Source organism: Bos indicus x Bos taurus, chromosome 4 (genome assembly GCF_003369695.1).
Source record: "Bos indicus x Bos taurus breed Angus x Brahman F1 hybrid chromosome 4, Bos_hybrid_MaternalHap_v2.0, whole genome shotgun sequence".
NCBI lineage: Eukaryota > Metazoa > Chordata > Mammalia > Artiodactyla > Bovidae > Bos > Bos indicus x Bos taurus.
The window spans coordinates 80725373-80744228 of NC_040079.1; the positions used below are offsets into that span (position 1 = coordinate 80725373).

An 18856-nucleotide genomic window follows, 5' to 3' on the forward strand; every position below is an offset into this window, starting at 1 on the left:
AAATGCTTAAAACAAATATTGGTTTCACTTTACCGAGAAGGGAAACACTGTCTTGCAGTAAGAATCCAACTTTCCTTTATCAATGATCCTCCGCAGATATGTTTATTTCTAAAAGAAAGAGGAAAGAAAAACAAGTAACATCTGTACAGAAAGAGTGCTTGCCAATTAATGCAAAACCTATGGCTCCATTTGTTAAGCATGAACACATTGAGAGGAAACTGTAGATATTAACCCAAATAGAATAAATGAGTATTTTTTTTATCAGAAGGATGATACTTGATGATGTAGCATTAGAACTTGTTTTTCAAAATGTGATTATAATTTTATATAATCAACTTTACTGATTCATTAGCAAACACATGTTCACATGTGTGTAGTCTATCCTTATAAAAGAAAGTATGTGCTATAAACATAGGATTATTAGACCTAATTTAAATTCAATGTTTGATTATGAAAATGACAAATTTGAGTGTTTATTTAAATTCTGAAAACCATCTTGTGGTAACCATATATAATATTTATGCACTATTTGCTTCTTTCATTACCATTATTTAGTTCTGATACATTAACAGGATATAACAGTAAATTTGTTTGTCCAGCTTAATATCAACAATATAACATTTTACTTATCAAATTAAAACAGTTTTTCAAGATATATCATCTAGGAAATTATAATATATTTGTAAAGAATAATAAATACTAGAATATTTATTTGATGATATCCAAAATCTGTAAATGTATTCTTTTTTGGCAAACACATGGGAAAAAGTACAACTACTCACAATTTACATTTCCAAAGAGTACAGATGTTCAGTGCTTCAGAGAGTAATAGAATAAGATTCCCAGACTAAGACCACATTTATTTACGGCCTATACCACACAGGAGGATAAGAATATATAGAGAGTTTTAGTTTCTATTCCTCTCTATGAGTTTTGGAACAATAGATAAACAGCTGTTGTTACTAAGAACTTAGATTTAAAAGGAAAAGAGTACTTTTTAAAAAAAGTTTATACTACACTGATCTGGTGAAAAACAGTTTCACCTACTTCTCCAAAGATGGCGACTTCAAAAGGAAGTCTCCTATAAGTAAGAATAAATTCAAAAGTATTTGCCTTTTCTTCTGGAGTAATGAGATTTGCAGAGATCCTCTAATTAGCTCAAAGATGTAGATTATTGGAAATTTTTCTACAGTAAAGAAAATACCACCCTCAAATTTTACAGCCTTCATTATGTCTTCACATTGCATGATTAATATTCTGGTGAGTTTTATAACTCTATTTTAGTTACTACCCTACAATTATCAGCATAAAGATTTATAAAAATTGATGTTAATTCCTTGAAAGAAAGACACACTAAGGGAACTCTAGGTCATTTTCTACTTGGTGTATAAAGAATATAAACTTCATGCTTATTAAGAATTGACTTATTCATTGAAAGAAAAATAACCAGTTTCAAGTTGTCCCTATTCTACTTTAATATCACTGTGAGTTAATTATAGTAAAAATGAATTTTATTCCTAAATTCTAGGAGGCTAGAGTTAAAGAAACAGGGAAGGTTTAGAAAAAAAGGAGATATTCCAGTTTGTATTTAAAACATACAAATTTTGTAGGCATAAAATATGGAGGAAGAAAGCTCCAGCAGCACAAAGGCTGGAGGGAGAAACATGGAGGGTCTTGAAAACAAGGGAAAATGCGGCTAGAATTCAGGTGCACTTTGGGGTATGTTTCACGATGACATTCCAATAGAGATAGATATATAAAAAAAAAAATTTAACGTTCTGATTACCATACAGTATAATATGTGTAGTATATAGAAAGTTCTAAAATCAGGTTTTAAAGCTAGCTCCTATTTTCAGTATTTACTTCTTATAATAAATAATCTTAATTTTGTATAATAATACATTTTTAAAACCTATTTTACATAGAACATGGCATTGATTTTTACACTAAGCAATAGACATGTCTTGTCATATCAAATATTATAATTTCAAGACTGTTAAACTATCAGTATAATTTATACTTTTCTTAATGATAAAATATTTTAGTATTTTAAATTATTGCCATTTTTCATTAGAATGACAATGAAAAAGTCAGAAATTAAAATCAAATATAAATTTTTGCTATGATTGTGCATAAACATGCTAGAAAATAATCTCATAATATCCTTAATTGGGAAATTAACATAAGTATTACAACTACCATGGTTATATCAAGGTATAAGTAGGTTTCCTGTGTAGTTGTCTTTTGCTTAACAACTAAAATGTCACATCAGGGACAATGGCAACACATATGGGACCTTTGTAAACATTTAAAACAGCTCTATCTCTGGAGGCACAAACTGCAAAATCCAGGGATGTTTGGCAAGCAGAATGGGATTCGTCCCTCTTGTGTCCCCCTCATATGGGTGTCTTGTGCAGGGCACAACCTTCACGGCTGCACATGGCCATACTGCTGGGAATACAACTATTTGCAAATAACCCAAATATGTGTGATTTGTGTCTATTAATAATTACCTGTATTTCAAACTAACCATCCATCCTACATTTGTTCGTGTTGGAATTCCATTTACAACTCGCAATTGTTTTGTTTTGGCGCAAGATATTACTGGATCTAAAAAGAGGACCAAACAACATTTTGACAAAACATTCTGAAACAACCTGTGCCTCTCAACTTTCTCAAGCATTTGACGGTCACTACACAAATGTAACTACTGTAGCTGTGTCAGAAGTACATTTTGGAAAAAATCAAAGGTAAATAGTGTGACTACAGTGCCAGATCAGACCCAAAATGTTTGCTCTCCTCATCTAAGTAGGTAGATAACAAAGAAAAAGTAATCAACTCAAGGTCAGCAGAATTGACATCATAGTGACAGACTTTGCTCTCTATGTACAAGTTCTTCAGGTCTAACAGCAACTGTATTTTCCTTACCAACCTCAACACGACAGAATGATGCTATTTACAGAGCTGTTTTTCCTAAATATCAATGGAAAGCCCCAGTGGGGGGAAATATATATATATTTGGTTTATTACTTCTGAATTTGTATAGTAAGAATGTAGAACTGTTTTGCAAGGTGTTAACCAAAGTGATCTTGATTGAAATGTTATCCAAATGACATAATTATGTTTAAATCATTATATCCAAATGATATAACACAGATTCTTTGAAGTAAACTTTTTCCTGACCCTCGTCAGTGTTCTTTGCTTTATCCTATCTACTCTTCTCCATGGTCTAAAATAGATTTCCATTTCCTTCTTCAGACACAGCAGGTGGTCTCTCAAACCAAAACATTTGAGTAACTTCCTTCAGCCCAAGAAATGTGTGATACAAGCAGCTCCTAAATGCAGTTTAGATTTTCCCAAACTGAGGATTAACTAAACCTTTCACATTGTGTCATCTTTTGCCTCATAGAAAATGCAAAGAGCTTTAAAGATAGAGCAGGATAAAGACAGTGCATAACTTTCCAACCTTCTAGTTTCATTCTTTCTAACTTTGGCATCCTGATTTAATTTAAAGGATGGTGAAGGTCCACTGGATATATTCTGCCCCAAGTTAAAAGCACCATACATGCTTTTTCAAAGTTTAATATAATATTTTCTGACAGAGCAATGAATTTTGATATTTAGCATGCAGCTGTCTTTGTAATACCTTTATACATTCACACAGGAAAAGTGTTCAAATAAAACAATTTATGATGGAAGTTTATATAATGATATTTTTATGAAGTAAATAATGATCATTATGACACATAGATACTAAGATATAATAAGTTCTTTTGAAGGATTACTTACGGTCTAAATTGACTATTGTAGGTGTGGTATCGCCCTCACCTGTAAAAACAAATATATACATATATACATAATTCATGTATACATATTTCTGTATGTAAAAATAAAATGTACTATTCAATAGTACATCATTTTGTACTGAAACCCAAATATCTATGAATTGATAATTTAAGACAATTCTTTACATTTATTCAAAAATATAATGTAATAATACCCTTTTGGATAATTCTGTATCACTTTTATTAGACAAAGTTGAAAGTATGGTAGTGGGTGATGTGAGGAAAGCCTTGTTTTATGATTTTTGAAGACTCTCGGGCATGTGGTTCGATGATCTTGGCAGTCTGAATTACACTGCTGGAACCGAGGAGCTGCCTCATTCTCCCAACATGCCAAACACTGTACACAATGAACAGTCCACTGCTTATTATTGTTTGTTTGGGCCATTCATATAAACTATATAGCTTTACTGTAATTTTGGCCCATTTACATTATTGCTGAAAATTACTTTTATCTTTTATATGATTAAGGATAATTGAATCTTCTTCTATGTTTCAGAAAACTTTTTTTAATAATTTGAGAATATAGAAATCCACCTCACTCATGGAAAAAGAGGAATAACAAAATATAATTATGTTTTGTCAGAATATTTCAAAGATTGGTTTTTCTAGGTAGTAAAGGGAAAAGTATAAAAAAAAAGAGTACTTGGAAACTGCAAATAAATTATGACTAACACTTCATACTTAATTCTTTTTTATAACCTCTCTACTGAGTGGGGTTTAACTGCTGTAAAGAGATTGGCTTGGAAGATTCTAGAATTTAAAAATACTTAAGTAGTAATGAATGAGGCCCAAGACATTTCCTGGATTTTAATGTGTGACTGTTTAGAATTGATGACATAGAGTTTAGTCAGACATTGTTTAGACCCAGCTGGTTGTTAGTCCTTAGAAGTGCCCTGAGCTCAAATAAACCAGCAACGAAACAAAAATGGCATATGGATGCCTTTGTAATAGATGAAAAGTTGATTTTCATTTAGGGGGAATTTTGAGAAAATTAACACATGCTAAAGCTTTTTTGTTTATGTTCATTTTCCAGATCTAGATATTTTAAGTGAATGAGCATAAAGGTGAACTATAAATTTCATCATTTCCCTTTCCTTTTAGTTTATCCCGAGGGAGAGTTTTGTCTTAGAGTCAGCTGAGGTAATTGTTTTAGTTCATAGTATAAATGTGGTCATTAAAACATCAAGGATATTGGTTTTTCCACTTAATTTCTAAAAATTCCAAACTGAAAAGCTGTTTATTTCTTATATTGTTGTGGTGAGAAAAGACTAGACTATTCATTGTATTCTTTTTTTAAATAAATGTTTAATAAGATAACATTTGGGATAGAGCCTAAAGGGCACTTAAAAAAACAAAACAGAGAACTATAGTTCTTAAAACAAAAGAGTTTAATCTCCAAAATTAAAAACTTTCGAGGCACTGTGATTGATTGCATATTCATTGTATTGTTAATTGCGTATCAAGTTTTCTACTTTTAAGCATCAAGCTAATAGTTCTGCAAAGTATTCAGTTTGTTATTGTGCCTCATTAAAATATTTAAAATTTTTTAAATGTTTAGATATTATAATTTAGAGGCTTTAATAATTATATATATATATTTTTTTTTTTTTTTTTCTGTAAGCCAATATTTAGAAAAGCTGTAATACCACTTAAAGTCAGATTTCTAAATATTCTGGGTAGTTTGTTAGATTGCAAATTGTTAAAAAGCTTCTTAACTAGCTTTAACTAGCTTCTCTAGTTTCTTCAGCTTTCAAGGCCTTTTCCCTTTTCCCTTAAAATACTATTTTCACTTCACTTCTTTTACTTTTCCTTCATATGTCTACCATAGTACTCAAATCTGAACAACTATATATGATAGAAATCTTGTTTATATTGACTCAACTTAACTTTGAAGAGGGAAAACTTGTCAATGATAAAAGTTTTTCCTGTGGAACAGTAGAGATATATGTGTCTATGTGTTGATATATGGCCTCAGAAAAAACATGGGCTCTTAGTGAAAGCATAAAGAAAACTTTCTTTTAATAGATCCTTAAAGTTTCAACTCAAATTCAAAACTTTATGAACAATGCATACTTTCCAGACTGATATTTGTATTCCCATTTCATTATATATTTTAATATTAACATGTATGTGTTTAAATGACTGTATTTGTGATTAGGTATGTAGCTCTCTCCTCTCTACATTGAAAATGATTTGAGTACAGGAGACATTGTTTATATTTTCTATACCTAAAATGTTATATAGGGCTTTGCACACAGTAGCAGCTCAATTTAAAATTATTAATAAATGAATAAGTAAATGCAAACTGAAGTGGAAGAAATTTACCCAAGGCACTTAAAGTGTTAGAACTATAATTTTTACCTAGGAAGTCAGAGTTGCAACTCTAAACCACTGCATTCTCTTAACACTTAGATACTGAAATATATATCTAATTAATACTTAGATACTATATAAATAGATATATATCTATTTAATACTAAGATATAGTGTGTGTACATGTATAGACAAATACAGACATTTCTACAGTTTTACTTTTGCATCTTGATAATCTTAAAATATATAACATATCATTTTGTAAAACTTTTTAAAGGAATACAAAAAAAAGAAATAGAAACCTTTGCATGTTTTGTAATGCAAATGTACAGTGTGAAAATGACATATACAATCTCTGAAGTTAAATAGATAAGAAATCAAATCTTCTGAAGATAAATATTTTTAGCCTTTCACTAGTGATAAAATATAAAGAAATCCTGGTTATATATATAGTTAGAAAAATATTCAGCAAAATATTTGCTGAAATTAATGTTCAGAATGCATTGAAATAAATGTTATCTGCAATAGCATTTAATCAAATACTAGTAACGCCCCCAAGTCTTTCAATACCACATTACTAATTTTTAGTTTAAAAATGTTAGTTGACCATATGTTTAAAAACTTCTTTAATTAGCGCTTCCCTGGTGGCTCAGTGGTAAAGAACCTGACTGCCAGTGCAGGAGACATAGGTTCAATCCCTGATCTGGGAAGATCCCACTTGCCAAGGAGCAGCTAGGCCTGTGTGCCACAACTATTGAGCCTGTGCTCTACAGCCTGTGTGTACGTTAGTTGCTTAGTCGTGTCTAACCCTTTGTGACCCCATGCGGTGTAACCCGCCAGGGGCCTCCGTCCATGGGATTTCCCAGACAAGAATACCGGAGTGCGTTGCCATTTCCTTCTCCAGGGGATCTTCCTGACCCAGGGATCGAACCAGGGTCTCCTGCATTGCAGGCAGACTCTTTACCATCTGGGCTAATAGGAAAACCAAAAAAGTGAAAGTTGCTCAGTCCTGTCCAACTCTTTGTGGCCCAGGCCAGAATACTGGAGTGCTTTTTCCCTTTTCCAGCAGATCTTTCCAACCCAGGAATTGAACCAGGGCCTCCTGCATTGCAGGCAGATTCTTTACCAACTGAGCTATCAGCAAAGCCCCAAGAAGACTGGAAAGGGTAGCCCATCCCTTCTCCAGTGGATCTTCCTGATCCAGGAATTGAACCGGGGTCTCCTGCATTGCAGGCAGAGTCTTTACCAACTGAGCTATGAGGGAAGCCCTCCTGAATCAATATATATTGCTAATATCAAGTTTATTGATGGTGGGGCAAGGCAGTCTTTCTAGCCCAGTCAGAACCATGGCCATGTATTGCTTCTGGATTCCAAATAGGAATCTTTCGAAGGAGGAAAAATCTCTTTTAAAAGGTCAGCAAAATGTCTCTTTGTCTAGAGGAGAGATGAAATTGTGTGTATATGTATTGCTATCTGGAGTGCATCCTTATTTTGGGATCAACTCTAGCCCTCCTGTATTACTTCCACCTCCAACTGAATTATCATTTTAGGGCATGCAGTATACTTAAAATAATTCACCTGAAAAAGATCACAAAATGTACTTACAACGAGATATAGGGCAATAATCCCAAGGAATGAGAGGATTCCCTGTGTAACACCAGGGACCGTGGGCATCGTCATCAGGATTCCGACAGTAATTCTTATTCAGCTTAGTAGCATCTGGTTCCCAGAAGATATGCCTGCATAAACAGCAAACTCGGAACATCACAAGAAGCACACATCTTGTCCAAGAGAAACAAAACAAGAAGATACAACCCTAGCACATAATTTTCATTACAGGCACAACACAAACTACCTGCTGTGAACTTTTCTTTTTTATTTTTTGAGACTTTGTTGTTGTTCTTGCAGTTTGGAAGCATGTTCTTTAACTGAGGAATAAGGCTGAATAAGTAGCATAGATAAAATGATAAAAAAAATTTATTACATTGTTTCTATTAAATAATTATACTGGGAAGGTAACAATGCACCATGCAAGAAAGAAGCAGATGATAAAGATCTAAGTTATAAAATGTATAAAAATATAAGCTATTGCAAAAATATTTATTTTTTCATGTTTCAGAAACATGTAAACAAGCTTCATTAGCAACACTGCTATGACAACATATAAGAAGATACACTGAAAGCACAGTGTGCTAATAAACATTAAATTTGAGAATTTCACTGGTCATTTAAGATAAGTTTTTGAAAGATAACTGAGTAACATTTCAGGCTATCTCATTTTACATCTTAACTAAATTTAGTACAAAAGAAAAGCAAAAAATGCTGTATATTATTTTATTAGACCATGCCCACTCATATGTGTTCTGTGCTTAGTCTCTGAGTCATGCTGGACTCTTTGTGACTCCATAGACTGCAGCCTACCAGGCTCCTCTGTCCATGGGGATTCTCCAGGCAAGAATTCTGAAATGGGTTGCCATCCCCTCCTCCAGGGGATCTTCCCAACCTAGGGATTCAACCCAGGTCTCCTGCATTGCAGGTGAATTCTTTACCATTTGAGCCACCAGGGAAGCCTGCCCACTCATATAACATCAACATTAATTAACCATCATGCTTGAATTTAATTAATGTGTCATTTTTAAAATTTGGGAAGAACTTCAACATAGAAACTTAGACTGTCTTTCCAAACTCAGGTTCACTTTTTGGACCAATAAAACAAGAAAGACACGCATGTAACAGATTCTACTATGTAGACTTGCATACTTACTTAGACCAACCTGATGAGGCAGGCTCTAAGATTATGCAACTTTGTGTTTGAGGAAATTGAAATCCACAGAGAACAATTAATTTGTCTAGGGTCACATATTTTTTCAGCTGTAGATCAGGTGTTTGAACACGTAGCATTTTCCAGAGTCTTCGTTCAAAATCACCACATCGCATTACCTCTTCACGCAGTCACAGATTTGTTCTTAAACCAAAATGGTACCATGCAACTTACTCATTCATCAATAGCCTACAAGTTCTTTCCAAATGACTTTTAACTATTCCCAAAGGCAAATCAAAACACAGTGAATTTAAAGTTATAATAATTGTAGTTCCTGAATAAATATGTTGTAAATTTCCAGTGATATGTTGATAAATATTTAGCAACTGGCATTTTGAACTGTGTATGCAGGGAGTCTTTATTTGCTGTCCTTGCAGATTTCTGTAGCATAACTACTTCCACCATAAAACTGTCAAGCATCTAATGCTGGAATCACCGAAGGCAGAGTTGGTTACAGTTATTTCTCACAAGCAGGTAAAGAGCTCACTCTACCCCATCATATTTCTAAAAATGATTTAAAACTACCAGTGTTAAAATGAGCATTAGTTTTGGCCATGCCAATTCTTGCTGAAATTCTTAATGGACCCATATGGGCTTAGGATAAAACCCAAACTCCTTAACAGAGGTTAAAGGGCCTGTATGGCTTTGCCACTAGAGAATTTCTTCTCTATGCCCACTGACCAAATGAAACTGCTTAAACCTTATGGTTAATAAAAGTATTTCCGATTTTCAAACAGTTCAATTTAAAGAGCTTTTGGACAAGTTGTTTCTTCTGCCTGATGTGTTTTTCCTCCTACACTTCTTTGACCAACTCCTACCAATTATGTGTATCCTGCTAATGTCCCTTCTGCTAGGAAAGCTTCCTAACCATCTAAGTCTGGCTGGCTTCTTTGCAGTCCCATAACATAAAATGTGGTGTTTTCATGGAAAATTCTTAAAGAGATGGAAATACCAAACAACCTTACCCACCTCCTGAGAAACCTGTATGTAGGTAAAGAAGCAACAGTTAGAACCGGACATGGAACAACAGACTAGTTCCAAATTGGAAAAGGAGTACATGAAGGTTGTCACCCTGCTTATTTAACTTATATGCAGAATACATCATGTGAAATGCTGGGCTGAATGGAGCACAAGCTGGAATCAAGATTGCTGGGAGAAATATCAGTAACCTCAAATATGCAGATGACACCACCATTATGGCAGAAAGTAAAGAGGAACTAAAGAGCCTCTTGATGAAAGTGAAAGAGGAGAGTGAAAAAGCTGGCTTAAAACTCAACATGCAAAAAACTAAGATCATGGCAACCAGTCTCATCACTTCATGGCAAATAGAAGGGGAAACAATGGAAACAGTGACAGACTTCATTTTCTTGGGCTCTGAAATCACTGCTGATGGTGACTGCAGCCATGAAATTAAAAGATGCTTGCTTGCTCCTTGGAAGAAAAGCCACAACAAACCTAGACAGCATATTAAAAAGCAGAGACATCAGTTTGCCAACAAAGGTCCATCTAGTCAAAGCTATGGTTTTTCCAGTGAGAGTTGGATGATAAAGAAAGCTGAACACCAAAGAATTTATGCTTTTGAACTGTGGTGTTGGATAAGACTCTTGAGAGACCCTTGGACTGCAAGGAGATCCAACCAGTCCATCCTAAAGGAAATCAGTCCTGAATATTCATTGGAACAACTGATGCTGAAGCTGAAACTCCAATACTTTAGCTACCTGATATGAAGAACTGACTCATTGGTAAAGACCCTGATGCTGGGAAAGACTGAAGGCAGGAGGAGAAGGGGACAATAGAGGATGAGATGGTTGGATGGCATCACTGACTTGATGGACATGAGTTTGAGCATGCTTCGGGAGTTGGTGATAGATAGGGAAGCCTAGCATGCTGCAGTCCATGGGTCGCAAAGAGTCGGACATGGCTGAGTGAATAACAACAATGGATTTTTTAAAATATTGCTGTTTCAGCCATTCCATACTACAGAGTAAGATCCATGATGGCAGAATTCTACGTAATTTTGGAGTCCTAGAACTGAAATTTCCAATAGAGTAACTACTAGCCAAATGTGGTGACAAAGTAGTACATGACCTCTCCAAATTGAAAGGTGATGTAATTATAAATACACACCAAATTTTGAAGCTTTAATATAAATGTAAAATATCTCATTAGTAATTTTATATTGAATACATATTGAAATGAAAAGCTTTAGAAATGCTGAATAATATAAACCTATTATTTAAAATCAGATTAATTACATCTTTTGCAGCCAAAGATGGAGAAGCTCTCTATACAGTCAGTAAAAACAAGACTGGGAGCTGACTGTGGCTCAGATCCTGAGCTCTTTATTGCAAAATTCAGACTTGAAGAAAGGGAAAATCACTAGGCCATTTGGATATGACAAGCCAAATTCCCTATAATTGATTGATTATACAGTGGAAGTGAAAAATAAAACGATTAGATCTATGGATGAAGGTTTGTAACAGGAGGTGGTGACCAAATCCATCCCCAAGAAAAAGATACAACAAAACAAAATGGTTGCCTGAGGAGACCTTAAAATAGCTGAGAAAAGAAGAGAAATGGAAGGCAAAGGAGAAAAGGAAAGATATACCCATCTGAATGCAAAGTTCCAAAGAATAGCAAGAAGAGACAAGAAACCCTTCTTAAGTGAACAATGCAAATAAATAGAGAAAAAACAATAGAATGGGAAAGACTAGAAATGTCTTTGAGAAAATTAAAGATACCAAGGGAATATTTCATGCAAAATGGACACAATAAAGGACAAAAATGGTATGGACCTAACAGAAGCAGAAGATATTAAGAAGAGGTGGCAAGAATACACAGAAGAACTATACAAAAAAGGTCTTAGTCACCTGGATAACCACAATAGTATGATCACTCACCTAGAACCAGAATGTGAAGTCAAGTGGATCACAGGGAGCATAACTACAAACAAAGCTAATGGAGGTGATGGAATTCTAGCTGAGCTATTTCAAATCCTAAAAGATGATGCTGTGAAAGTGCTTCACTCAATGTGCCAGCAAATTTGGAAAACTCAGCAGTGGCCACAAGACTGGAAAAGTCAGTTTTCATTCCAATCCTTAAGAAGGTCAATGCCAAAGAATGTTGAAACTACCCCACAACTGCTCCCATTTCACATGATAGTAAGATAATGGTCAAAATCCTTCAACTAGGCTGCAGTAATATGTGAATCGAGAACTTCCAGATGTAGGAGCTGGGTTTAGAAAAGAGAGGAACCAGAAATCAAATTGCCAACATCTGTTGTGTCACAGAAAAAGCAAGGGAATTTCAGAAAAACATCTACTTCTGCTTCATTGACTGCACTAAAACCTTTGACTGTGTGGATCACAACAAACTGTGGAAAATTATTAAAGACACGGGAATACCAGACCACCTTACTTGCATCCAGAAAAAACTTGTATGCAGGTCAAAAAGCAACAGTTAGAACCAGACATGGAACAACAGACTGGTTCAAAATGGGAAAGGAGGACATCAAGGCAGTATATTGTCACCCTGCGTATTTAACTCACACCCAGAGTACCTCATGCAGAACACCAGGCTGGATGAAGCACAAGCTGGGATCAAGATTGCCAGAAGAAATATCAATAACCTCAGGTATACAGATGACTCCACCCTAATGGCAGAAAATGAACAGGAACTAAACAGCCTCTTATTGAAGGTGAAAGAGGAGAGTGAAATCACTGGCTTAAAACTCAACATACAAAAAACTAAGATCATGGCATCTGGTCTCATCAGTTCATGGCAAATAGATGGGGAAACAATGGAAACAGTGGCAGGCTACTATAAAACTTAAAAGTACAAGTGCGGCTTACATATTTGAATTGCATATTTATGTTAGAGAACACTGCTTTAGAACTATTACTGTTCGTGGCAGTAAATCAATCAAAACTGTATAATCCACTAGTGAGTAAATTTTGAAACAGAATAAGAACTTTAAAGTGGAACCGGGAGCAAAATGACTCAACTTCTCTAGATCCTTAAATTCTTATACACACATATAGAACTATCTTCAGTATATAATTATGATGGTCAAATGTGATAACAACTCATATAAAGCAACCATGTTGTAGATACTTTGTTAAATGACACTACCTTTTTGTTCTCTTAATCCTTTTGCATATATTCTGGGATATTTAATAAAAATCTCTTCTATGTGATAAATAGGTCTCATAATTCTTTTATTATTTCAAACACACTAGCGATTTGCTGGGGAAAGATAGTGGAAGGCAACTGCTTTTTTGTGAATATATTCAATGTCAAAATCTCATTGAAATATATGGGTTTTCAATTCCATATCTATTCCATTAATTATAGAAAAATTGTGTGTCAAAATAAAGGTATACAAGGAAACATATCTCAATAGGTTTATAGTAAAGTGGAATTGTAAGGTATCTAAGTACATGAAGATGATAACATCAATTTTATAAACTACTATGAATAAATAATTATGAGAATATAAACATGTAATGTACTATATGAAACACTAGATTTGACATTTAATTATTCATGTCTTATCAAGTTGTATAATTGTTTTCTCAATAGGAACATATCCTGCTTAAAGGTGAAACCAAAACATATGTCTACTTTTTGTTAATGTCCCCAAGGCACCTTTTATAGACCAGAACACACAGTAAATGCTCAATAAATATTTGCTGGTTTGAATTGTTTGCCACATAGGGAGAAAATATTATATTGAGTTACATTGAATAACCAGTCTAAGGTTTCTATTAGGTTACTAAGATACGTAAATGAATAGAAAGAAATACCAATGCATCTCCATACATGTATCTGCTGCTATTACTACATACTATATATTTAAAGAAATAAATTTACATACCGGTGTAAATCTTCCATGTTCTTATCCCACATCGAACATGTTAGTCCAGATCGTGTTTTGGATAAACTGCCCATATAGTTTTTGCCATTCCCACGATAACAATCTAAACATAAAATATATGAAAACTAATGAATCCTAGGGAGTATTCTTAAAGACATTTTTACAAACATATGAATTCATGAAAATCAACATAAAAATGAAAGCAACACACTGAAATATGTGCAAAGCAAACGGACTTAACTATCTCTAATAAAACATTTTTTTAGCCAGATTTCTTCTTCATTAAAATGGAAGTTTGTACATCAAATTACAAACTTAAAAAAAAAATCCAAAGAAAAATTAAATAAGTGCCTCTTAGGGACATCAAAGAAAGAAAAACTTTGTGCTGTTTATTCGCTCAGTCGTGACCAACTTTTTGCAACCCCACAAACTACAGCACACAGGGGTTCCCTGTCCTTCACTATCTCCCAGAGTTTGCTCAAACTCATGTCCATTGAGTTAGTGACGCCATCCAACCATCTCATCCTCTGTTGCCCCCTTCTCCTCCTGCTCTCAATCTTTTCCAGCATCAGGGTCTTTTCCAATGAGTAGGTTCTTTGCATCATGTGGCCAAAGTGTTGGGAGTTTCAGCTTCTGTATCAGTCCATCCAATGAATATTCAGAGTTGATTTCCAAGGGACTCTCAAGAGTCTTATCCAACACCACAGTTCAAAAGCATCAATTCTTGGCCACTTAACCTTCTTTCTCACATCCGTACATGACTGCTGGAATAACTATGGCTTTGACTAGAGGGACCTTTGTCAGCAAAGTGATGTCTCTGCTTCTTAATATGCTGTCTAGGTTTGTCATAGCTTTTCTTCCAAGGAGCAAGCAAGCATCTTTTAATTTCATGGTTACAGTCACCATCTGCAGTGACTTTGGAGCCCAAGAAAATAAAATCTGTCACTGTTTCCACTTTCTTCACATCTATTTGCCATGAAGTGATGGGACCAGATGCTATGATCTTAGTGTTTTGCATGTGAGTTTTAAGCCAGCTTTTTCACTCTCCTCTTTCACCCACATCAAGAGGCTCTTTAGTTCCTCTTCCCTTTCTACCATTAGAGTGGTATGATCTGTATATCTGAGGTTGCTGATATTTCTCCTGACAATTTTGATTCCAACTTGTAAGTCATCCAACCCAGCATTCCACATGTTGTAGTCTACATATAAGTCAAATAAGCAGGGTGACAACATATAGCCTTGATGTACTCCTTTCCCAATTTCGAACCAGTCCATTGTTCTATCTCCAGTTCTAACTGTTGCTTCTTGACCTGCTTACAGGTTTCTCTGGAGGCAGGAAAGGTGGTTTGGTATTCCTATCTCTTTAAGGATTTTCCATGTTTATTGTGATCCACATGATCAAAGGCTCTAGTATAGTCACTGAAGCAGATTTTTTTTTTTTTTTGGAATTCCATTATTTTTTCTGTGATCCAACAGATATTTGCAATCTGATCTCTAGTTCCTCTGACTTTTCTACACCCAGCTCCTACATCTGGAATTTCTTGGTTCATGTACTGTTGAGGTCTAGCTTGAAGGACTTTGAGCATTACCTTTCTAGCATGTGAAATGAGCTCAATTGTACAGTAGTGTGAACATTCTTTTGCATTGCCTTTCTTTAATATATATTTTCCAACGGAAATTTTACTCCACAGAAGAGTCACAAGAGATATAATGACTACTCATGTACCAGTCACATTTGTTGACTTATTATTTTTGTCTTACATGAGGTTGACATTCTGGGTCATCCAAGCCAGCTGTCTTGCAAACACTCTTTAATTTTGTCTGATTATCCTCATGAATGAAATCAAGTTAAATACAGAAATATTATATAAGGTGATATTTTGTTGCATTTATAGCATTATTTCATGTGACACATGATGTCAGTTTTTTCAATTATTGGTGATGAGTTTGATAACTTGGTTAAGTGATAAAAAGGAAAAACTTCTCTTCATATATAACAAAAACAAGCAAATAAAAGTTTTGAGACCTTTGAGACTGACAACATCCTATTCCCAAACAAATTTTTTAAAAATGGCTTAGGAATACTTTGATTAATATTGCATAAATCAGTTATTACTATGTTGGTTTTAAAATATTATCTTTCTTTCTTATATTTCTTTCTTTCTTGGTATTCTTCTCTAACACAGAGTTTTACCTTTTCCCCCGACTCCCTTCATTTAAGTATTATTAAATACTTCTAGTAGTAATACTAGCAATGGTATTGGCAGACCTACTAGTAGAAGTAGTAATGTAATGATGGACTCATGGATCCTCTTTTTATTCAACATGATATATAATCTATTCCTGTTGTTCATTTTAATGCTCAAGTTGTTACAAATTTAGCCAATGGAAGCCATGTTAAAATGATTCCTGTGCCTTTTATCATGCTCCATGTGAGTTTTTCACTTTTTTTCAACTGAGCAATTTGCATTCTGTTAAACATTGATAGGAGTGACCATATTTTAATTTTAAAATTAAGAAAAAGAAGTTAAGTTCTTTCTAATATATATGTAGCAATTTCTGCATTTGAAAAAAAGCACTACATATTCTTAAATAATCTTGTGTATTTTAAAAGTAACTAAAAATTCTGATTTTTATGTGAATAAATATGATAAAAGACTATAAAATGTTACCTAGAAATGTACATCAACATTATTTTCTTTTAAATTTGGTAAGCCAAAGAATATTATCATTGGTTTTAAATATGCTATGTGATTAGAATAAATAATAGGTGTTCTGTGCTTAATGGTTCAGTCATGTCCGACTTTTTGTGACCCCATGGACTGTAGCCCACTAGGGGCCTCTGTCCATGTGGTTTCTCCAGGCAAGAATACTGGAGTGGGTTGTCATTACCTCCTCCACGGGACCTTCCAACCCAGGGATCCAACCCAGGTCTCCCACATTGCAGGCAGATTATTTACCATCTGAGCAACCAGGGAAGCCCAAGAATACTGAAATGGGTACCCATCTTTTCTCCAGGGGATCTTCCTGACCCAGGAATCGAACCAGAGTCTCCTGCATGGCAGGCAGAATCTTTACTAGCTGAGCTATCAGGGAAGCCCCAAAATAATAGGTAGAAAGCTTAATAAAAATTTTAAATAAATTGTCCAGGAATTAATTTAGTAAAGTATATAATTTAGTAAACTATATAAATTAATTTACAAAAGTATATATAAAATATACAGTAAGTATATTCAATAGCTATGTTTTGGTATTCATGATTTAAACTTAAATATACAAATTCAAATGATATGGGATTTGATACAAATAATATAGCAATCATTACAATACACAATAAAATTGTTTTCAGAAAGCATAATTTTGTAAAATCCAATTATTGTACATATGCAGAATGTATTAATTAAAATTTCCTCTGACAATGCTATTTTTTCCTTTATTATGTAATCTTAAACCTTTGGCTGTTAAATAGTAAATTATTTAAATAAGCTCTCATTGAAGAAAACAATTGTGCAATGCAATATATGGTACTGCTCTTTAATACATTTTTCATTTTACACCTATGTTTTCTGTATTAGAGAAAGAGGATGATTTATAAGCTAGGCTTTTTTTTTCTTAGTAAACTTTATATTCTAGAATAGCTTTTAACTTACAGAAAAACGTGTAAGTTTGTACAAAGTTCTAATACACCACATAGTTTCCCCTACTATCTTATATTGGTACGATGGTTTTAACGCCACTATTCAACATTATTACTAACTGAAGACTATTTCGCTCCAATTTATTCATAGTTTTTACCTAGAGTACTTTTTGTGTTCTAGGATGATACCACATTACATTTAACTGTCATGTTTTTTCGGCTCTTCTAGATGTAACAGTTTTTTCAGACTTTCTTTTTTGATGATCCTAACAGTTTTAATGAGAACTGTCATGTTATAAAATGTCCATCAGTTGGGTTTGTCTGATATTTTCCTCATGATTAGATCTAGGTTATAAGTTTTTGAGAGGGAGACGTGAATTTTTGAGCACTTGCTAGCTTTCTGGCAAAAGATACTCCAGCCTTACTTTGTGTTTTTCTTGCCCTAGGCATGGATTCTTCAACTTCACCAGAGAGCCAATGTTAGTGATGAAAAGTAAGAAGACGAGAAACAGGTGTGCTCATTGCTATTTGCTACCATTTTTTCTGGTCCCTTTCATTTGATAGAGCCAAGCTGTGTGTGTGTGTGTGTGTGTGTGTGTGTGTTCATGAGTAACTGATCACTTCTAACTCCAATCTAGTACAAGAATTTTTCCTCTTCTCTATTTTAATGGTGTATTTCCTTTCTCCCATAGTAAGAACGCTGATTGTAGGTACATGAAAGTATTTCTTCATTTTCTGAATTCTTCAATGCACACAAGATAATGTCAAATCTCCTAACAACAAATTTATATTTTAAAGTTCAAAACACATTTATAGTTATCTACTTTTAAATGTATTTCAGTGAGGCTATATATAAAAAAATACGTTTAAAAATCATTTTGAAATTTATTTCCAAATTCTGTAGTAATGGTATCTCTTTGATACACAGATAGGCATATTTCTGTGCTTTTTCCCCCATCTTTCTTGAGATTACTTTTTGAACATTTAAAACACTATTAAAACATTAGTTTTGGTATATGAGAGTATGTATTCAGACTGTTCTCATTTTCCCTCTTGCTTCTGTGTCATATTTCTACTCACTGCTACCCACCATTAGGGTAACCAATTTCATTAGTTTCTTGTTTATGGTGCTTGTGTTTCTTTGTTTTACTTTTCTGGCAAAGATACACACATATATACATATGTAATATGACTATATAAATTATATGTATATGTTCTATGTATATATTATTATATCCCATTTTTTTATTACTAGGAATAAATAACTTTTATTAATAGAATACCAAATGTATATTTTAGTGCCTTTTTTCATTAATAATATACTTGAAAATCACTTCATATTAATTCAAAAAAACTTTATCATT

The 18856-nt window shown here is 33.9% G+C and overlaps 1 protein-coding gene across 3 annotated transcripts in view; it reads right to left on the reverse strand.

Moving 5' to 3' along the window:
* The window catches only part of HGF (hepatocyte growth factor), an 85142-nt gene that overhangs the window by 9664 nt on the left and 56622 nt on the right, over positions 1-18856 (reverse strand). For all 3 annotated transcript variants that reach the window (XM_027539811.1, XM_027539813.1, XM_027539812.1), the window contains 5 exons: positions 13856-13958; positions 7764-7897; positions 3790-3828; positions 2514-2610; positions 34-108 (listed from right to left, as the gene is read on the reverse strand). In XM_027539811.1, the coding sequence (XP_027395612.1) occupies positions 34-108; positions 2514-2610; positions 3790-3828; positions 7764-7897; positions 13856-13958 (448 nt within the window). The remainder of the gene's footprint in view (positions 1-33; positions 109-2513; positions 2611-3789; positions 3829-7763; positions 7898-13855; positions 13959-18856) is intronic.